At 53.2% G+C, this 20,847-nt stretch overlaps 1 protein-coding gene across 1 annotated transcript in view; it reads right to left on the reverse strand.

Moving 5' to 3' along the window:
* The window catches only part of NEURL2 (neuralized E3 ubiquitin protein ligase 2), a 20,942-nt gene extending 3,997 nt beyond the window's left edge, over positions 1–16,945 (reverse strand). Inside the window, exon 1 of the mRNA XM_015412326.1 lies at positions 16,257–16,945. Within this exon, the coding sequence (XP_015267812.1) occupies positions 16,257–16,944 (688 nt within the window). The 5' untranslated portion in view covers position 16,945. The remainder of the gene's footprint in view (positions 1–16,256) is intronic.
* Between the last annotated feature and the right edge of the window lie 3,902 nt (positions 16,946–20,847).

Here is a 20,847-nt window from a genome sequence, read left to right on the forward strand (position 1 = left end):
GTTGCCTTCTGACACATTTCCGGTGATGTCAGGGGGTGTGGCATTTGCAAATGAGTTATGCTAATGAGTTATGCTAATGAGCTCCTGCACCTCTTTTTCTACGAAATGACCCCTGCTTAGGACAGTGTTACCTGACCGACACCCCTCGAGAGGAGAGGGCTGTATGTATACTGACAAAGCATCCAGGTGCCCCTTGCAGACACCCCCCCACCCCACCCCCAGCAGGCTGCTCTGGGTCCTCCCCTTTCCCGCTGGGCCAGAGGGGGCCGGCCGGCCTGTTCCCTGGACTTGCTGCTCTTTTGCCTGCCCAAACCCCGCTGGCCGTCCACCCGGAGTCCTGCAACAGGGGGGCCCTTGGCTGCTTTGCTCCCCGGATATGAAAGCATCCACCCGGCCTCCGGTGACTCCCCGCAGCACTGCTGCCTCCGAACCGGCACCTCGTCAGTCTCCATAAACTCTTCCCTCCGTCACAGATGAGCCATTGGACTGGATTGGTGCCTGGAAGGCCCCCCTCCCGGATGCGTCTTTCTCGCCTCCTGCTCTCATTCGTGACACTCCCAGACCCTGATTCTATTTGGTGAGGATTTATCAGCGCTCGGGGGAGGTTCTCCTTGCCTGTCCTGAACACGATTGGCTGGGGAACGTGGAAGATTTTCTGCAGAGACAAACCTCAGTCCCTTCCTGTTATGTACGTGGACCGCCTCCAGGGGTCCGCGGACAGGCCAGAGCTTAGATCCAAAAACAAAGGAAACTTCGGATCCTGGATTCCCCAGCCCCAACCAATAGCCACCTTGGCGGGACATTCAAACCCTCCAATCAGGGCCGGCTCCAGCTTATTTTGCACCCTAGTCAAGGATCCCTTCTGCCCCCCCCCCGTGCACCCACCAATTTTCAAAAATAAATGCATTTTAGGAAGAATTAAAAACAGAAATAATGAAGAAACTCCCAGAGTATGGGGCCAGGTGCAGTTTGGTGCCCCTAAGAGCCATCCCGCTCTAGGCGATCGCCTAGTTCGCCTAGTGAGTGAGCCGGCCCTGCCTCCAATGGGAGTGGGGGTTGCTGGTGGATGTGTATATAGTTGGCCCTGTTGGCCGTTAGAGTCTTAGTCTTTGTATGTGTTAAGTACAATAAACGTGTGCTACAGCATGTCGTCTTCCGAGTCCTCCATGCAGCGAACCCAGTACTTTTCACTTCCCTTCCTCAGGACGGGGACTTTCCTTCTTCTTCTTCTGTTGTTGTTGTTGTTCTGCAAATTAGTTTCTGGAGGGCTGAAGAGACTTTGCCAAAAAGAGGAATTAGGAGTGGCAGGATTAGACCTTGGGCTACGAGCCGCTGTGCAAGACTCTCCTGCGCACTCTGGGGCAGGTCTGGCGTCGCCTCTTGCACCTTTAGGGGGTGCTTTTTCCCCAGCGTCCACAGGACAGCCCTGTTGGTCTGCCGTAGGACAGCTAGGTTTGAGTGCAGGAGCACCCAAGAGACCAACCAGAGTTTCAGAGTAGAAGAAGAAGAAGAAGAGATTGGATTTATACCCCGCCCTTCACTTGGAGTCTCAGAGCGGCTTACAAAGTCCTTTCCCTTCCCCTCCCCACAACAGCTCTGGCAGAACTACGGCTTGCCCAAGGTCATCCAGCAGCTGCAAGTGGGGGAGCAGGGAATCAAACCCAGTTCTCCCAGATTAGAGTCCGCGCTCTTAACCACGACACCAAACTGGGTGGGAGCTTTTGGGAGCCAAAGATCTGGTCCCTGACAGAGGGCACTTTGTTCATGCCCCCAAGATCTTGTCAGTCTCTGAGATGCTACTGGGCTCAAATGAAGGGTGGGGGGATGTGTCCCCCTTCCCCACGTGCAGTGTTCCAGGCTGCCAGAGTCGGCATGTGTGGTGAGCAGGCTGGCCCCGAAAGACAAGGGCTGTGCCGTGGGACCACACGGGCTGCCGTTCCCATTGTGCCCCCCAGGAAGCGTCTGAAGGCCACAGAACAGCCGGCTCCTAAGAGGCCTCTGGGTCTTTTTTTATTGGACTGTCATTCTTGGCTTGGCATTCCAGGTCTCCTCCCTGTCGGGCATCTGCAGCGGGCGTGCCAAGCTGTTTCCAGACAGACTCCCTGCCTGGCATTCCTCTGCGGACGGGAGACGGGCCTCCTTTGGAGCACGGGGTGATGAGGCGAGCATCATTTGCCTGTGATGTGCACTCTTGGCACCAGGGTCCTCTTATCTGCCGCCTCTGGTCCACAGGCTTGCCAGGCTATGAAACCCGTTGAGCCGAGATGATCGCAGGATGAGTGTGCCTCTTTCGCACTCCCTCCACCTCTCACCCCCACACCCTGAGTCACTCTCCTCCTATCTCAGTGCTGCTGTGTCCCAGATGAAGTCCTGCCGGAAAGGATTTTGAAAGGAAGGGGAATCAGGTCGCTCCTCGTAGGCCTGGGCAGGGCGCTGGGCCTCTGTGCTGCCTGCCTTCGGAATGCCAGCCGCTCCCTTAAGCCGGTAGTTCTGTTCTGAGCTTGTTCTCTGTTGGGCCCCAGGCAAAGGGGGGGGGGGTTGGGCCAGGGGGATGAGATTGGCTGGCCCAGAAGGCCCCTCTCCTGTTGAATGACTGGCTGTGGCCAGTGGAGGAATCTTCTCTGTCCTTTCACTGCTAGCTTTGCTGTAGTTTTGGAGCCAGTTTGGTGTCGCAGTTAAGAGCGCAGACTCTAATCTGGGAGAACCGGGTTTGATTCCCCCACTCATCCACTTGCAGCTGCTGGTGTGACCTTGGGTCAGTCACAAGTTCTTTCGGAGCTGTTCTCTCAAGGGCGGTCCTCGAAAGAGCTCTCTCAGCCCCGCCTACCTCACAGGGTGTCTGTTGTGGGGAGGGGAAGGGAGAGGAGACGGTAAGCCACTCTGAGACTCCTTTGGGTAGTGAAGGGCATGGGGTATAAATCCAATCTCTTCTTCTTCTTCTTCTTCTTCTTCTTCTTCTTCTTCTTCTTCGGATCCTCTACTGGGCTTCACCCCCACCTGTCTCTCGAGGAACCTCACTGGAATCCCTTCCACCTGCTCCCCCACCCCACCCCAAGTCTTGCATCTCCAACTCCTCCTGGAGTATTTCTGCTGGAATGTCTCAAGTCTCTCCGTCAAGTTCAGTATGTCCCAGAATTAACAGCTCCTCTTTGTTTCCTGTCCTCGGTGGGTGTCTCTCCGTGTCCTCAACCAGATCTACCCTCTTCCCTGGGCTTGCTCTTTCATCTCTTCTTCTCCGCTGCCCCACAGAGCCCTCCCATCGCAACCTTATCATCTCCTTGCCATCCTGCCTCTCCTTGATGTCCCGTCTGCCTCAGCTCCTGGTCTGGGACCTACCCCCTTGGGACGCCTCCTGGGAACCCTGTTTTCCCGGCCCAGGGGGGCTTCAGTGGGTGGTCCCTCTGCTCCCTCCGTCGCAGTAGCCTTCCAAAATAGGCAGAGTTTTTAATTTTAAAAAATCTGTCCTGGGTGAGCTCCGAAATCCCTGCACGCTCTCAGGGTGGACAAAAAAACCTCCGAAAGGCGTCCGTTGGCCAGGGTCTCTCCCAGCCCGGCTGTGCTGTTGCAGCTGTTTCTACCTATTCGTGCATTTTCCATTTTTTTAAAAGAAAGGAGAAGAATGTGTCGCTGTATAGTTTTTCAAGGGAACGACTCTTCTGGTGCATGGCAGGGGGGCACACTTCCTCGCTATGAGAAGCATCTTGCTGGACCCACCATTCAGTTTGTCCGTGGGCATCATGCAGGCTGTGAAGGCGGTTTCATGCCAGGGCTGAAAACCCCGGGGGGGGGGGATTGGGGGCTATGGGGGGAGGCAAGGAAGTTGCACTCTGCACAAAACCAGCCTTCTGTCCACAGAAAAGCTCCGGTGGATCCCAGCCTGTGCTTTCCGGGTTTATCTTCCATGTTAAACTGCAACCTGGCTTTGTCTTCAGCAGCAAAATTTATCTCGTGGCCACTAAAACACCTGGAACTCTCTCGACTGATTGGGCTTGGAGGACTTGAACCTAGAATTATAGAATTTTAAAAGTTGGGAGGGGTCTAAAGACCAGCCAGTCCAACCCCCTGGCCCCACGCAGGACGACCGAGAGCATCCCGTGTCTGCTTAGAAACCTCCAAGGAAGGAGAACTCACAACATCCCTGGGCAACCGAGTCCACCCCTGCACTGCCCTTATTGTTAAAAAGTTTTTCTAGCACCGCCCTAACCATAATTTAAACCCATTATTATGGGTCCTATCCTCCAGTATCAACTGAGATGGCGCCCTGCCCTCCTTTAAATGACAGTGTGAGGTGCCCGCAAATTGCTTCTGACCTATGGCGAACCCTATGAATTCATGACCTCCAAAAAATCCCATCATCAACAGCCTTGCCGTGGCTTCAGAGCCAGTGCTGGTGTCGTGGTTAAGTGCGCGGATTGTAATCTGGGAGAACCGGGTTTGATTCCCCACTCCTCCACTTGCAGCTGCTGGATGACCTTGGGCAAGCCGTAGTTCTGTCAGAGCTGTCCTTGAAAGGGCAGTTCTTGAAAGAGCTCTCTCTGCCCCACCCACCTCACAGGGTGTCTGTGGTGGGGAGGGGGAGGGAAAGGAGTTTGCAAGACGCTCTGAGACTCCAAGTGAAGGGCGGGGTATAAATCCAATCTCTTCTCTTCCTAATGTGAACGCTTCCTCTTTTCCTGCTGCCTTTGACTTTTCCTAAGATTTCCATCTTTTCCAGGGACTCTTGTCTTTCTCATCATGTAACCAAAGAATGACAGCCTCAGTTTCATAACTTTAGCTCCCAGGGAGAGTCCAGGCTTGGCTCGATCTAGAACCCATTTGTGTGTCTTTTAGGCAGTCCACCGTGTCTGTATGACCCTCCTCCAACAACCACATTTCAAATGAATCCACTTTCTTCCCGTCAGCTTTCTTCATTGTCCAACATTCACACCTATGCATAGTAATAGGCAATGCTGTGGCATGAATTATCTTGGTCTTGGTCGACACGTCCCGACACTTCAGAATCTTTTCCGGCTCCTTCATGGTTGCCCTTCCCAGTCTCAGCCTCCTTCTGATTTCTTGGTTGCCGTCTCCTGTTTGGTTGATGCTGAAGCCAAGGAACAGAGAACCTTGAACAACTTCAGTCTCTCCCTTGTCAGTCAACAGGCAGCTGTGTTGGTCTGCTGTAGAACAGTGAGATTCAAATCCAGCAGCATCTTAAAGAGACCGACCAGATTTCCCGGGTCTGAGCTCTGGAGAGTCAAACCTCCCTTTCATCAGATACAGGCTGGGATAGAGTTCCCGGAGTCCTTTTCTCCCAGTGCTGCCTGTCAAAAAGGTGGGAGGGGTGCTGTAAAGAAGGCTTGTAAAAGATGCAGGGCTACAATGTGTGTTGTAGTCAGATGGATTAGAGTACTTGGGGGCAGAAAGTTAGCATCTGTGGTGACATAGGAGTCCTAGGTCCCTATTCAGTCCCGGGGGGGTTCCATTGTTCAGAACAAAATTTTGCCACTCCCCCCCCCAATTTCTACTCTACTCGTGTCAGATAAAAAGAGCTTTGGCGCTTGAAAGTTTATACCCTGAAACTCTGGTAGGTTGTTGAGGTGCTACTGGACTAGAATCCAAGAGTTGTGCAATTCCCTGGCAGTCATTACTTTTGTCTTCTCAGCTGTAATCCTGCTGTGCCACTTTCTGCTCTAACCTGCATCAGGAGTCGTTTCCAGCCTCCACTGTCTTCTGCCCATAATGTGGCGTTATCTGCATATCTCAAGCTGTTAAGATTCCTTCCGTCAATTTCCACTCCACCTTCATCTGCATCTAATCTAATTTTCCTTATGATAGGTTCTGCATTTAGATTGAAGAGATGGGGAGATAAAACACATCCCTGTCTGACGTCTTTGCCAATTGGGAACCACTCTGCTCTTCCATAGAGTCTGATTTAGCAGCGGCCTCTTGCCCAGAGTACAGGTTGCACATCACAGAATCATAGAATGTTAGAGTTGGAAGGGACCTTGCAGGTCATCTAGTCCAGCCCCCTGCACTCTGCAGGAGCACAGCCGAAAGATAGCCTTAGAACATACCCGAAAGAGGGTCGCCCAGCCTCCGCTTGAAAACATCCAGCGAAGGAGCATCCACTACCTCCCAAGGCAGTCTGCTCCACTGCTCAACCACTCTGAGTTAGGAAGTTTCTCCTGATATTTAGCCAGTATCGACTCCCTTGTAATTTCCACCCATTAGACCTAGTCTTGCAATTTGGAGCAAGAGAGAACAGATCTGCTCCATCTTCTACATGACAGCCCTTCAAATACTTGCAGACTGCAATCATGTCCCCTCGAAGCCTTCTCTTTCCCAGGCTAAACATACCCAACTCTTTCAGCCTTTCCTCGTAAGACTTTGATTCCAACCCTCTCACCATCCTGGTTGCCCTCTTCTGGACACGCTCGAGCTTGTCAACATCCTTCCTCAAATGTGGCACCCAAAACTGGACACCGTACTCCAGGTGAGGCCTGACCATAGTAGAATAGAACGGAACAACCACCTCCTGTGATCAGAACAATCATGTGGCATGGCACGCCCATTTCTTTTAAAACCAACCATAACATAAAGTTTCTATTAAAAAGCCTCCAGAACTTTACCAAATCGAATTCTTATAGTAGGCTTACTGATATTTTTGCTAGCTTTTAGAATGCACAACTAACCCTATCATTTTGTTACATGAACCTTTTCATTCTGAATTGCATATCACTGAACATTTCTGTTGGGCCCAGCCCGAGAAAGTTCAACAAGCAGTTGTATTTTATGGACTGGTTTATGGAGAATAAACTGAGAATGAACCGGCGTGGGGTTCTCTGTCCTCTCCCTAGCCACGCCCATGGAGGGCCTGAATACAAGAGAGGAAACTGAAAATGTTAGGCAATTTCCTTGTGGGTTTTGTTTACTTTGGTGTAATGTGGTTCCTTTCTCAAGGCCAAATGCTCTGTCAGGCAGTTACCATCAGGGGTCATTTTCTGCAGGAGTGCACAGGAGTGGAGCTCTGGCAGTAAAGAGCCCAGGGGGGCGGGCACATGCAACAAGCCCCACCCCCTGCTCCCAGCAGCCCTCAGTCAGAGCAAGAAGCAGCCAGGTAAGTTGTAGAGCCCCCCCCCCATTGGTCCAAAACAGTCCAGTGGCAACTTTAAGAGAGCCAGTTTGGTGTAGTGGTTAAGTGCGCGGACTCTAATCTGGGAGAACCGGGTTTGATTCCCCACTCCTCTACTTGCACCTGCTGATGTGACCTTGGGTCAGTCACAAGCTCTGGCACAGCTGTTCCTGAAAGAGCAGTTTGTGTCAGAGTTCTCTCAGCCCCACCCACCTCACAGGGTGCCTGTTGTGGGGAGGGGAAGGGAAAGTGTTGGGTATTACAAGTTGAAAACGCTCAGTATATCTGGAGTTAAATGTTTGTTTATGTTACTCACAGGAAGTCACGTGTTTCTCATGTAACCAATGTTCTTTAGATGTAGAATGCCCGGGAATTTTCTCCCTGATCTAGGAATTTGATTGGGACTAAAGTGTCAAGGTGTATTACCATTTTATGGCTTCTCTTCCCGTCTTTGTTTTGGTGTTCTGAAGAAGAAGAAGAGTAGCCATACTCTCTCTCTCTTCTAGTTTTGTCTTTGTAGAGTAAGGATGTAGCCGACTATGCTCTGTTGTTATTTTCATCCGAGTTACCCTTCCCGTGCTAGAATTTAGTAAAAACGTTATATTTTAATCACACATGGACTCTCAGTCTGAATTATCTTACTCTGTCTCTGCTGGATCATCTTATCTCTGCTAAATACCATTTTTTCAACATCTCACTATCACCCAACAAATGCTGACAGTAGTTAACTGAGACCCTGCCAATACGCTGAGAGGAGACGGATGGAGCTTCTCTCCCTTTCTCACAATGCAAGAACTCCTTGTGGGCACTCCATGAAATTGCTGAGCGGTCGGGTTAGAACGGATAAAAGGAAGTCCTTGTACACTCAAAGAGAGATTCACACACGGAATTCACTGCCGCAGGAGGTGGTGGCGGCTACAAGCATGGACAGATTCAAGAGGGAATTGGATAAGCATATGGAGCAGAGGTCCATCAGTGGCTGTTAGCCACGAGGTATAGATAGGGACTCCGGGGCAAGGGATGCTCTGTCTTCTTGGTGCTTGGGGGGGGGGGCAATAGTGTGAGGGCTCCTAGTGTCCTGGCCCCAGTGCTGGGCCTCCTGATGGCACCGGATACTTTCGGCCCGTATGACACAGAAGAGTGTTGGACTGGATGGGCTGTTGGCCTGATCCAACATTGGCTTCTCTTATGTTCTTATAGGAGGGAACTGGATGAACATATGGAGCAGAGGTCTATTAGTGGCTATTAGCCAGAAGGTATATAGATAGGAACTCTCAGTCTGGGGCAAGTGATGCTCTGTATTCTTGGTGCTGGGGGGGGGCAACAGTGGGAGGGGCTCCTAGTGTCCTGGCCCCACTGCTGGACCTCCTGATGGCACCGGATACTTTCAGCCACTGTGTGACCCAGAGTGTTGGGCTGGAGGGGCCATTGGCCTGATCCAACACTGGCTTATGTTCTTATAGGAGAGAACTGGATGAACATATGGAGCAGAGGTCCATCAGTGGCTCTTAGCCACAGTGTATAGACAGGAACTCTCAGTCTGGGGCAAGTGATGCTCTGTATTCTTGGTGCTGGGGGGGGCAACAGTGGGAGGGGCTCCTAGTGTCCTGGCCCCACTGCTGGACCTCCTGATGGCACCGGATACTTTCGGCCACTGTGTGACCCAGAGTGTTGGGCTGGAGGGGCCATTGGCCTGATCCAACACTGGCTTCTCTTATGTTCTTATGATATGGTTCCCATCCTCCAGGGGGTGGCTGGAGATCCCCTGGGATTACAACTGACCTCCAGGTGACAGAGATCTGTTTCCCTGGAGAAAGTGGCTGCTCTGAAAAGTGGACTCTATGGCATGATGGTTTCTCCCCTCCCCAAGCCCCACCCTCCCTAGGCCCCACCCCCAAAATCTCCAGGGATTTCCCAGCTCGGAGCTGGCAGCCCTACGTACTGAGTGTGCCCCTGCTCGGCCAGCTTGGCCACACCGTTACCTGTGCCGCTAGTTTGGCATATAGCAACTCTGCGATTGACAGGGGCTGACTGACAGGAACGCATCTTGCTTATTGTAGCAATGACACCAGCTGCCCACATTAAATTCATGTTGCTAGTTATGGCCTTTAAATCCCTCCCAGCCTGAGTCCCACAGATCTAAAGGAACTGGGTTTCCCCATGTTGTGCCAACTGGTGTCCTCTGGCTGGTCTCTCGTTCTAGCTTGCTTGTCTGGTCCTTTTCAGTAGCAGCCTCCGCCCTGTGGAGTGGGCTTCCTGGGAAGGGGGAGGGGCCATGGCTCAGTGGTGTAGAGTCTCTGCCTGGCATGCAGAAGGTCCCAGGTTCAATCCCCGGCAGCACCTCCAGTTAAAAGGACCAGGCAGCAGGTGATGGGAAAGACCTCCGCCTGAGACCCTGGAGAGCTGAAAAGAGGGACTGTGGCTCAGTGGCAGAGCCTCTGCATGGCATGCAGAAGGTCCCAGGTTCAATCCCCAGCATCTCCAGTTAAAAGGACCAGGCAGCAGGTGATGGGAAAGACCTCCACCTGAGACCCTGGAGAGCTGTAAAGAGGGGCTGTGGCCCAGTGGCAGAGTCTCTGCTTGGCATGCAGGAGGTCCCAGGTTCAATCCTCGGCATCTCCGGTTAAAAGGACCAGGCAGTGGGTGATGGGAAAGACCTCCGCCTGAGACCCTGGAGAGCTGTAAAGAGGGGCTTTGGCTCAGTGGCAGAGCCTCTGCATGGCATGCAGAAGGTCCCAGGTTCAATCCCCGGCATCTCCAGTTAAAAGGACCAGGCAGCAGGTGATGTGAAAGACCTCGACCTGAGACCCTGGAGAATTGCGGCCAGTTTGAGTAGACAACGCTGACCTTGATGGGCCTAGCGTCTTACGTGCATGAGAGGGTACTGTCCTTAGACTATACAACCTAAAGCAATACAGCTACCTTTACAATTGAAGATATGAACAAAAAGGAAATATTTGACTCTGCCCAAGGCTGGTCAGCTATTGCTGCAACAATAAGAACCAACAGGAGAAGAAGATAAAGAGAAGAAAATTGCAACAAAGGAAGAGAAGATGAGACAGCAATTACATTCACTGAAGAAGACTCAGTTTTAAGATGGGGGGAGGGAGGCCATGAAGTGGGGAACAAAAACGTTTAAAGAAAAAAGAGATGCTGATGTTTCCTGATGTTTACACTAGTGAATTTCATTTATGCTCTTGTTGTTGTTGTTCAGTCGCACAGTCGAGTCCGACTCTTCGCGACCCCATGGACCAGATCACGCCAGGCCTTCCAGTCTTCCGCAGTCCTCTGAAGTTGGCTCAACTTCGTGTTCGTTGCATCAATGACACTGTCCAACCCTCTCATCCTTTGCCGTCCCCGTCTTCTTTGACCTTCAATCTTTCCCAGCATCAGGGTCTTCTCCAGTGAGTGTTCCTTCTCATTGGGTGGCCAAAGTATTTGAGTTTCAGTTTCATTATCTGGCTTTCCAGGGAACAGTCAGGGTTGATTTCTTTTAGGATGGACTGATTGGATCTCCTTGCAGTCCAAGGGACTCTCAAGAGTCTTCTCCAGCACCATAGTTCAAAAGAATCTATTCTTCGGTGCTCGGCCTTCCTGATAGTCCAACTCTCGCAGCCATACATGACTACTGGGAATACCATTGCTTTGACCATGCGGACTTTTGTTGGCAGGGTGATGTCTCTACTTTTTATCATGCTGTTTAGGTTCGCCATCGCTTTCCTCCCAAGGAGCAGGCGTCTTTTAATTTCATGGCTGCTGTCACAGTCTGCGGTGATCTGGGATCCCAGGAACGTGAAGTCTGTCACTACTTCCATGACTTCCCCTTCTATTTGCCAAGGAGTGATGGGGCCGGATGCCATGATCTTAGTTTTTTTGTCAGATTTGCTGGGATTGATGATAGAAGCGACACCTTGATTGTTCACCTTCAACAAACTCCTGAGAGCCAGTTTGGTACAGTGGTTAAGTGTGCGGACTCTAATCTGGGAGAACCGGGTTTGATTCCCCACTCCTCCACTCGCACCTGCTGGATGACCTTGGGCAAGCCACAGTTCTGCCAGAGGTATCCTTGGAAAAGAGCCGTTTCTGTCAGAGCTCTCTCAGCCCCACCTGCCTCACAGGGTGTCTGTTGTGGGGAGGGGAAGGGAAAGGAGTTTTTAAGCCGCTCTGAGACTCCAAGTGAAGGGTGGGGTATAAATCCAATCTCTTCTTCTTCTTAACAAATATTGTTTAAAAAGCTAGCATGCATGACTTTTATCTCTTGGGTTTTTTGTGGTTTTCTTTACTTTCTCCCATAGTTTATAGATTCCCCTCCCTTGATTTCTTGTAGTTTATTTAGAAAATGCAATACAAAATTCAGCCCTTTGGGGGTTGTTAAAGAGAGAGAGGGGGGGGGGTACTGTCCTCAGGGGTACTGAGTAGGTAGGAGGTGGGATTTATACCCCGTGGCCCTTCACTACCAGAAGGTGTCCCAGAGCAGCTTACAAACTTCTCTCCCTTCCCCTCCCCACAACAGACACCCCCTGTGAGGTAGGCAGGGCTGAGAGAGCTCTGAGAGAAACTGCTCTTTTTCAAGGAAAGCTCTTATGGCTTTCCCAAGGTCATCCAGCCAGGTGCAAGTGGAGGAGTGGGGAATCAAACCCAGTTCTCCCAGATTAGAGTCCGTGCACTTAACCACTACACCGAACTGGCTCTCTGTAAGGTACTGTAAGTATGTTTTATTTGCTATGGCTTTTAGTGGAATCTGAGCCGCAGGTGTCTTCCAGGGGTGGGTGTTCAGGGTTTTATTTTAGAACTGTAAGCTGCCTTGAGTCCCAAGGAAAAGGCCAGACAGAGATACTTTTAATAAATAAAAATGGGAAGTGAGATATTTGCATGTAAATGAGCATCAGGAGTCTCTGTAAACTCTGTATTTGCATTACAAATGAGTTCAAAAGCAAGAGCAGCTTCACGCCTCAAGGAAGGCCCTGCCCTTCGAACTTGGCAACGCTGCGGTTTGTTGACGTTCACGCAGGGCGTCGGGTAGGTTTGCCTCAAGCCCTGAACGTGGCCGCAGAGCCCTCTGGAAGCAGGGCATGGGCCATGCCCTTGCATGACTTGATCTTGGCCACTGCCGTGGGCACCTCATGAGAGCCAGAGAGCGAGCACCTTCGAGGCCCACTGCTCTGGATCATAGAATCATGGAATGTTAGAGTTGGAAGGGACCTTGCAGGTCATCTAGTCCAACCCCCTGCACTCTGCAGGAGCAGAGCCGAAAGAGAGCCCTACAACATACCCGGAAGAGGGTCGTCCAGCCTCTGCTTGGAAACGTCCAGCGAAGGAGCCTCTACCACCTCCCGGGGCAGTCTGTTCTGCCGCTCAACCACCCTTACAGCCAGGAAGTCTCTCCTGATATTGAGCCAGTAACGACTCCCTTGTAATTTCCACCCATTAGATCTAGTCTTGCAATCCAGAGCAAGAGAGAATAGATCCGCTCCATCTTCCACACGACAGCCCTTCAGATACCTGAAGACTGCAATTGTGTCCCCTCTAAGCCTTCTCTTTCCCAGGCTAAACAGACCCAACTCTTTCAGCCTTACCTCCTAAGACTTGGATTCCAACCCTCTCACCATCCTGGTTGCCCTCTTCTGGACACGCTCGCGCTTTTTAGGCTGTTGCGTGGAAGGGACTGGGCCTGTGGCTGTTGCTTACTCCACCAAGAGACAGAGAGGAGGAGGAGGAGGAGGAGGAGGAGGCGGAGAAAAATTGGATTTATACCCAGACCTTCACTTGGAGTTTCAGAGTGGCTTACAATCTCCTTCCCTTCCACTCCCCACAACAGACACCCTGTATGGTAGGTGGGACCAAGAGAGCTCTTTCAAGAACTGCTCTTGAGAGAACAGCTCTGAGAAAACTTTTGACCAACTCAAGGTCACCCAGCAGCTGCATGTGGAGGAGTGGGGAATCAAACCCCATTCTCCAGATTAGAGTCTGCCACTCTTAACCACTACACCAAACTGGTGATACTGGTGTGAGAGAGACACAGAGAGAGCACAAGCTTAAAAAAAATAGAGTGGAACATATTAGCACATACATATCAGTAGCCATTAGTGAATGAAACACCAGTATGAACTTGTCGATTTCTAATAATCATTCATATGGTAAAGTTTATATAATTTCCTTTTATTTATCCTTACAGGGCACCTCCCCCCCCCCATGTTTCTGTTCTCCAAACCGTCCCCTTCCCAAGGTCCTCCCTGCAGCCCGGAGCGTGACTGCTGCCAACCCGCGGGGACATGCGAGGTCCTGTCCTCCAGCCCCTTCTCTGTGGGGCCTGGATGCCCCTCGCCACAGACCAGAGGTCCCCTAAGGAGGAGCTCGTGTGCCTGCTGGAAGCCGGGGCTCCTGCAAAGGCCGCTGGGAGGCCCCTGCTTCAAGCTGCTTCCTCCCCCCAGCCCCACCCCACACAGACACACCCTTCACGGCCTGACTCTCAGCTCCCATCCCTGCCTCTGAGCCCCTGGGGACTTTGCCCCCAAGAGACTGCTCCAAATTTATATAGCACTTTTGTGAGTTCAGACATTATCTTCTGGTGCTTCTGATGACAACCCTGAAAGGTAGGCCAGCACTGTTATGCCTGCACTGCCGGTAGGGGAGGGGCTGAAAGACAGTTTGGTGTCGTGGTTAAGTGCGTGGACTGTAATCTGGGAGAACCCGGTCTGATTCCCCACTCCTCCACTTGCATCTGGCTGGATGACCTTGGGCAAGCCGTAGTTCTGTCAGAGCTGTCCTTGAAAAAGAGCCGTTTCTGTCAAGAGCTCTCTCAGCCCCACCTACCTGCCAGGGTGTCTGTTGTGGGGAGGGGAAGGGGCGCAGTATAAATCCAATCTTTTATTCTTCTTGTGGTTTATCTAAGGCAACCAGAGTGAGTCAGTGATGGAGACAGCATGGCGTAGTGGTTAGAGTGGGGGGGGGGGAGACTGGGATCTGGAGAAGGCAAATTCAACTCCTTTTGAACCACGAAGCTCAATGAATGATCTTGGGACAGACTTTCTGACCCCAGCCTACAAAATGGACAACACGTGAAGCTGCCTTCTGGACCAGAGTTCCCTCTAAGCTGAGTTAATGTGAGCTAGCCCACAGTTTTTTGGCCTCCGGCTCACACGTTGTTATCCTAGCACAGGAAGGAGGACTCCAGAGCAAACCAATGTATGCAGTAGCCAAATCGCTCACTCACAACTTTAATGCCAGCACAGAGTAGAATTTTTGCTCACAAGACTCCACAGCTTAGAGGGAGCCTTGGGATTGAACCTGGGACCTTCTGCAGCCAAGAGGATGCTCTTCTCACTGACCTGTGGTCCGTCTTCACCCTTGATCCATCACGATCAGGACTGTCTACTCAGAATGGTAGCAGCTCTCCAGGGACTCAGGCTGAGGTTCTTGACCCTTCCTGATGATGCGGGGGGGGGGGGGGGGTTGAACCGGGGACCTTCTGCATGCCAAGCAGGTGCTCTGCCACTGAGCCATGGCTCTTCCCCAATAACAGAGAAGGGGGGAACCGTGTCTGCTATCCTAAGATCCTTGGAGGAAGGGAGCAACAGAAATTTGATAGAAAAGAGATTCAGACAGAGAACATTTGCATTCAGGGGTCAACATTAGTAAGTAACTGAACGACTCTCACCCAAACAATTTAAGTGTCCTTTGCATCCTTCGTCTTTCCACTTGGCCTGTCCTTGGCACAACCCCTTCCCTTGTCTTACATAGACCAAATCCTTGTGGGTCACAGACTCACAGCTCTCTTTCTCTCCCTCCATCTGGTGCAAAACACATCACCAAAACTTCCTAACAAGGTCCACCTGGTTCTGCGGTTGGGCTGTTTCTTTCATAAGAACATAAGAAGAGCCCTGCTGGATCAGAGCAGTGAGGGCCCATCTAGTCCAGCATCCTGTCCCACACAGTGGCCAACCAGTTCTTCAGGAGGGCCAACAACAGGGCAGAGAGGCCGAGGCCTTCATAAGAACATCAGAAGAGCCCTGCTGGGTCAGACCAGGGAGGGTCCATCTAGTCCAGCATCCTCCTGTCTCACACAGGGGCCAGCCAGTCCCTCTGGAGGGTCAACAACAGGGCAGAGAGGCCGAGGCCTTCCCCTGAGAAGAACATCAGAAGAACCCTGCTGGATCAGACCAGGGAAGGTCCATCTAGTCCAGCATCCTCCTGTCTCACACAGGGGCCAGCCAGTCCCTCTGGAGGGCCAGCAACAGGGCAGAGAGGCCGAGGCCTTCCCCTGAGAAGAACATCAGAAGAACCCTGCTGGATCAGACCAGGGAGGGTCCATCTAGTCCAGCATCCTCCTGTCTCACACAGGGGCCAGCCAGTCCCTCTGGAGGGCCAGCAACAGGGCAGAGAGGCCGAGGCCTTCCCCTGAAAAGAACATCAGAAGAGCCCTGCTGGATCAGACCAGGGAGGGTCCCTCTAGTCCAGCCTCCTGTCCCACACAGTGGCCAACCAGTTCCTCAGGAGGGCCAGCAACAGGGCAGAGAGGCTGAGGCCTTCAGAAGAGCCCTGCTGAATCAGACCAGTGTTCCATCTACTCCAGCCTCCTGTCTCACACAGTGGCCAGCCAGTTCCTCTGGAGGGCCAACAACAGGGCAGAGAGGCTAGGGCCTTCGCCTGATGTTGCCTCCTGGTTCTGGGATTCAGAGGATAAGTTCCTCTGAATGTGGAGGTTCCCTTTAGTCACCAGAGCTAGTAGCCACGGTAGCCTCTGACAGACCTTTCTCCATGAACCTATCTAACCCCCCTTTAAAGCTGTTTATTCCTGTGGCCATTACATCTCCTTCCTTCTGGGGCTGGCACACAAACCTCTCCCCCCCCCCTCTCAGGCTATGTTCATGCCCACTGTTCATGCCCACTGTTGCTTCCTCTGCCCGGCAGCCATGTGCCAGTGTCTCCAGCAGACCAGCGGCTTGTCCCCTCCCCTTCTGCCTGAAACCCCTGCTGGGGACTGACCCGGAATCCTTCTGTAGGCCAAGGAAGCCCCCGCCCCTTGCCCTTGCCGCTGGCCACGGAGGTGCCTCTTTTCAGGCCCTCTCATGGGAGCAGAGCCTTCAGGCGGCTTTCTCATCCTACCCGGGCACAGAGCCAGGACAGAGCCCACGATACCTACAGCCATATTCCACCTGGACGAGTCGGACGGTCTTGGTGGACGCAAAGACGTCGACCACGGCGTAGAGGGGGCGGGAAGCGGGGAGGCCCCTGGCACTGGGGCCCATGTCCTCCCCGTTGATGACCATGTGCATGTCGGCCGTCCCGTCGGGCTGCAGGGTGTAGAGCACCCCGATGCGGCTCCTCCTGGCCGTGGCAGGAAGCACGTTGCTCTTGTACAGGTCGTCCAGGATGTGGCTGTACCGGCCGGGCCTGCTCCGCCCCACCAGCTTGTCTCTGGGGATCCGGACTTGCTCGATGAGCAGATAGGGGTCTGCGAGGAAGCCCCGCACCCTGCCGGAGGCCTGCCCCGCAGCGGTGTCCGGAGTGACCCGGTTGTGGTTGCGGGTGATGGCAAAGACCCAGCTGTCACCCCGGTTGACCAGGTCGGGCAGGGAGTACTCGGGCACCACGTCCAGGCGGGAGGGGTCGCAGGCCATCAGGCCCACCCGCAGGTGCCCGCACCAGCCCAGCTCCTTCTCCTCGATCTCCAGCAGGAAGATCTGTCCCGGGGCCAGGGGCTCCTGGCTGAAGCACAGGCCGTTGGCAAAGCTCTCCACGCGAGTGGCCTGGGTACGGGAGGGATCCAAGCGGACGTTGGCCCCGTGGATGCGGTGGAACCTGCTCGACGGGTAGCAGGCGGCCGCCATCTCAGGCCGCTCTCCCAGAGGCAGAGCTGAGGCTATTTTTAAGTGGGCTCGGAGCAGCGGGGGCAGCTGCTGGCCTGGGACGCCTGCGGGAGGAAGGCCTGCTGGAACTGGCCAGGTCCTAGTGCCGGGTGGCTTCCATGGACCAAAGGGCTGGCTTGGGCCCTGCGCAAGGGCCCCGCCTTGCCAAACTTTGAGTTTAGCCAGATCTTTATATCCTGCATTTCAGCAGTGAGCCAGTTTGGTGTGAGAGCCAGTTTGGTGCCGTAGTTAAGTGCGCGGACTCTAATCTGGGAGAACCGGGTTTGATTCCCCCACTCCTCCTCCACTTGCACCTGGCTGGTGTGACCTTGGGCAAGCCACAGTTCTGTCAGAGCTGTTCTTGAAAAAGAGCAGTTTCTGTCAAGAGCTCTCTCAGCCCCACCTGCCTCACAGGGTGTCTGTGGTGGGGAGGGGAAGGGAAAGGAGATTGTAAACTGCTCTGAGACTCCTTTGGGTAGTGAAGGGCGGGGTATAAATCCATCATCATCCTTCTTCTTGAGAGCCAGTTTGGTGTGGTGGTTAAGTGCGCGCTCTAATCTGGGAGATCCGGGTTTGATTCCCCGTTCCTCCACTTGCACCTGGCTGGATGACCTTGGGCAAGCCGTAGTTCTGTCAGGGCTGTCCTTGAAAAAGAGCCATTTCTGTCAAGAGCTCTCTCAGCCCCACCTCCCTCACTGGGTGTCTGTTGTGGGGACTGCGGAGGGGAAAGGAGATGGTAAGCCACTCTGAGACTCCTTTGGGTAGTGAAGGGCGGGGGATAAATCCAATCTCCTCCTCCTCCTCCTCTTCTTCTTCTCACAAAGTTTGAAATACAGAGCAGAAAAACACTGTTTAAACCTTTGGAACTCCTTCCCCGGGGAAGTTCATCTGTCTCCTTCTGTTGGTGTCTTCCACCAGCGGATGAAGACCTTTTTGTTTTCTGTTTGCTTGGTTTTGGCTTTCCTCCAGTAACTGTTATGCAGCCTCCTCCCTGGTTCTGGGATTATGTGTTTTCATTGAATGACTTTATAGTTTTAAATATTGTTTTTAATAGTTCAAATGTTTTGATGCTTTGATGGGCGCCACCTTGGGGGACACTGATCAGGCGGAAAGGCAGCGTAATTTTTCTTTTTAAAGTATGACAGCTGTAAGACTCCTGAAACCAGAAATCCAAGAAGCAAATCCCACCCCCACCCCCAGTAGTTAAATATGAGCCTGGCAAAAAGAAAGTGTTTTCTCCCCCCCCCCCCAAAAAAAAAACACCAAAAGAGAAGGAATGTGCTCAGTGGGGGAGAGAGACCCAGAGCCGTAGTGCCACCACCAGAAAAGCCCTGCCATACGTCACCAGGGAGGCTTCGCCCGGAGAAGGCAGCTCAAGTCTCCAGGCCCCAAACTACTTGGAAGAGTAAAACCAGCACTTGGGACCAGGCCCGGAAACAAACCAGTGAAGCCGGATGCACAGTGGAGTCATATGATCAAAGTGCAGTCCCGCAGCCGCACTCTGAGCGACTGAAAAGCGCATCACATCCCGAAGGCGACCCAACCCCGTGTGACCCTGGATCTGGATGCCAGTATGGTACAGGTGGGCGCCATATGGTCTCTGAATATGCCCAGGGCCTGGGTGGGCAGATTCCTGCCCTTGGCCTTGCCTGGCCCACGGTGGTTTTGTGAGGAGTCATCAGCAGGATGAGCAGCGCTTTACGCACAACGAATGCCACCAGCACGATGGACTAACGACTCTTCGCTCCCACCTTGGTGGTGGAAGGTGCCACTGGATTGTTTTGGATTCCTAGCTATTGGGGGGGGGGAGTGCAGATCTGCCCTCACAGAGGAGGGAGAGCTTGTACCTGAACAAAACTTGGTCTTAAAGGTGCCACTGGACTGTTTTGGATTGCTAGCTATGGTGGGGGGGGAATGCGCAGATCTGCCCTCACAGAGGAGGGAGAGCTTGTACCTGAAGGGGTGGGGCTCTGCAACTTACCTGGCTGCTTCTTGTGGCCGGACTGAGGGCTGCTGGGAGCGGGGCTTCCTGCATGTGCCCGCCCCCTGGGCTCCTTACTGCCGGAGCTCCGCTCCTGTGCGCTCCTGCAGGAAATGACCCCTGCTACCGAGTAAGAGAGCAGGTCTTAGGGCATGTTGTCAGCAAGCTTTTTTCATCCCAGTCCTGCAGCGGATACCCTGAGTGACCAAAGGACAATGAGGCCTTTATATCTGGGCCCAAATTGTGACACAGAGAGGAGAGGGTCTGACAGAAACCCCCTCTTGAAGATGGCCAACATCGTGGGCAGCAGATACCCATGGGGCCGTGGGCTGGCGGGGGGTGGGGGACACTGAGATCTCAGGTGGGCTGCAGCCCTGGGAATGACCCATATGGGCCTCCATCCCTGCACCCACCATGGCCAAGGGTGGGTGGGTATAGACACCCAACAGTTTTTGCGTGCCGACAAGTCCTGAAGTAAGCCCAGCCATGAATTTTCTCCCCCAGCCCACCCCAGAAGCCAGATCCCTGGCTGGCAGGCTGTATGTGACTTCCAGGGCATCCTGAGGCTGTTGTTGTTGTTGGTTGGTTGGTTGGTTGTAGCAAAAACATATTATTCTGAAGTGACATTTCATGCTGTTGACTTGACGTTCCTTTCGGGAACATCTGAAGAGCCCTGCAGGACCAGGTGTGGCCCACGTGGTCTCATAGCCTGTTTCCCACAGTGGCAAAGCCCTAAAAGGCCTCCAAGCAGGGCCTGAAAAGCAATAGCCCTGCCCCCAGTCCACACACACACGCCAGCAACTGGCATTCATAGAATCATAGAATGTTAAGAGTTGGAAGGGACCTTGCAGGTCATCTAGTCCGACCCCCTGCACTCTGCAGGAACATAGCCGAAGGATAGCCCTACAACATACCCCAAAGATGGTCATCTTTCAGATACACTGCCCCTGACTATGGAGGTTTTGATTGACTTCTCCTCTTCCTTGAATTTGTCAGCTCCCCCTTTAAAGCATTTCAAGCCAGCAGCCGGAAGTACACTGTGTGGCAGTCAGTTGTGGTTCAGTGGAAGAACCTCTTCTCGGCATGCAGGAGGTCCCGGGTTCTATCCCAGGCAGCATCTCCAGTTGCAAGGGCCCGGCAGCAGGTGATGGGCAAGACCTTCCTCTGCCTGAGGCCGTGGAGAGCGGCTGCCCGACAGGGCGGACAAAAGTGACCTCAAAGGGCCAGTGGGCTCTGATTCAGTACAAGGAAGCTTCCTGTGTGTTCAGGAGTCCCAGCAAGATCGATTTGCGTGGGTCACCGTCTTGGTCGGAAGCAGTGGAACAAAATTATTTGTGGGTGCGCACAGGGAAGCTTGCACCCAAAATTGAACCACTTTGTCAGTCTCAAGGTGCCTGACTGGACTCCAATCAGTTCCAGCGCCAGTAGAAGGATGCACAGCCTGAAGAAGTACCTCCCCTCGTTCCTACAGGCTGGGAGTAGGGGGGAAACGGGCTGGGCTCCTAAGAGGAAGGCTCCCTCTAAGCTGTGCAGTCCTGTGAGCAAAAATCCTACTTTGTGAGCTGCTTCTGGCATGAAAGTTGTGGGCGAGCGATTGGGCTGCTCCATAGATTAGTTGGCTCTGGAGTCCCATCCTTCCCGAGCGGAGACGAAAATGTGTGAGCCGGAGGCTAAAAAAACGGTGAGCCAGCTCACACTCACTCAGCTTAGAGGGAACACTGGATCCGAGTCCCCTGCCCGAAGGGCTGCTTACGTCGCTTTGTCGGAACCCGGCCCTCCTCGTGGCTGCCTTTTTGCCGGTGGCCCCCGTCCGGAGAGGGGCCACCACCAGGCTGCGCTCTTCCCCCCCGGAGAGGGACTCGGCGACCCGCCAGTTGGGCGAGCGGAGGGGCTTCGTTCCCCCC

The sequence above is a fragment of the Gekko japonicus genome, unplaced genomic scaffold, assembly GCF_001447785.1.
Source record: "Gekko japonicus isolate JY-2015 unplaced genomic scaffold, Gekko_japonicus_V1.1 scaffold3673, whole genome shotgun sequence".
Lineage (NCBI taxonomy): Eukaryota > Metazoa > Chordata > Lepidosauria > Squamata > Gekkonidae > Gekko > Gekko japonicus.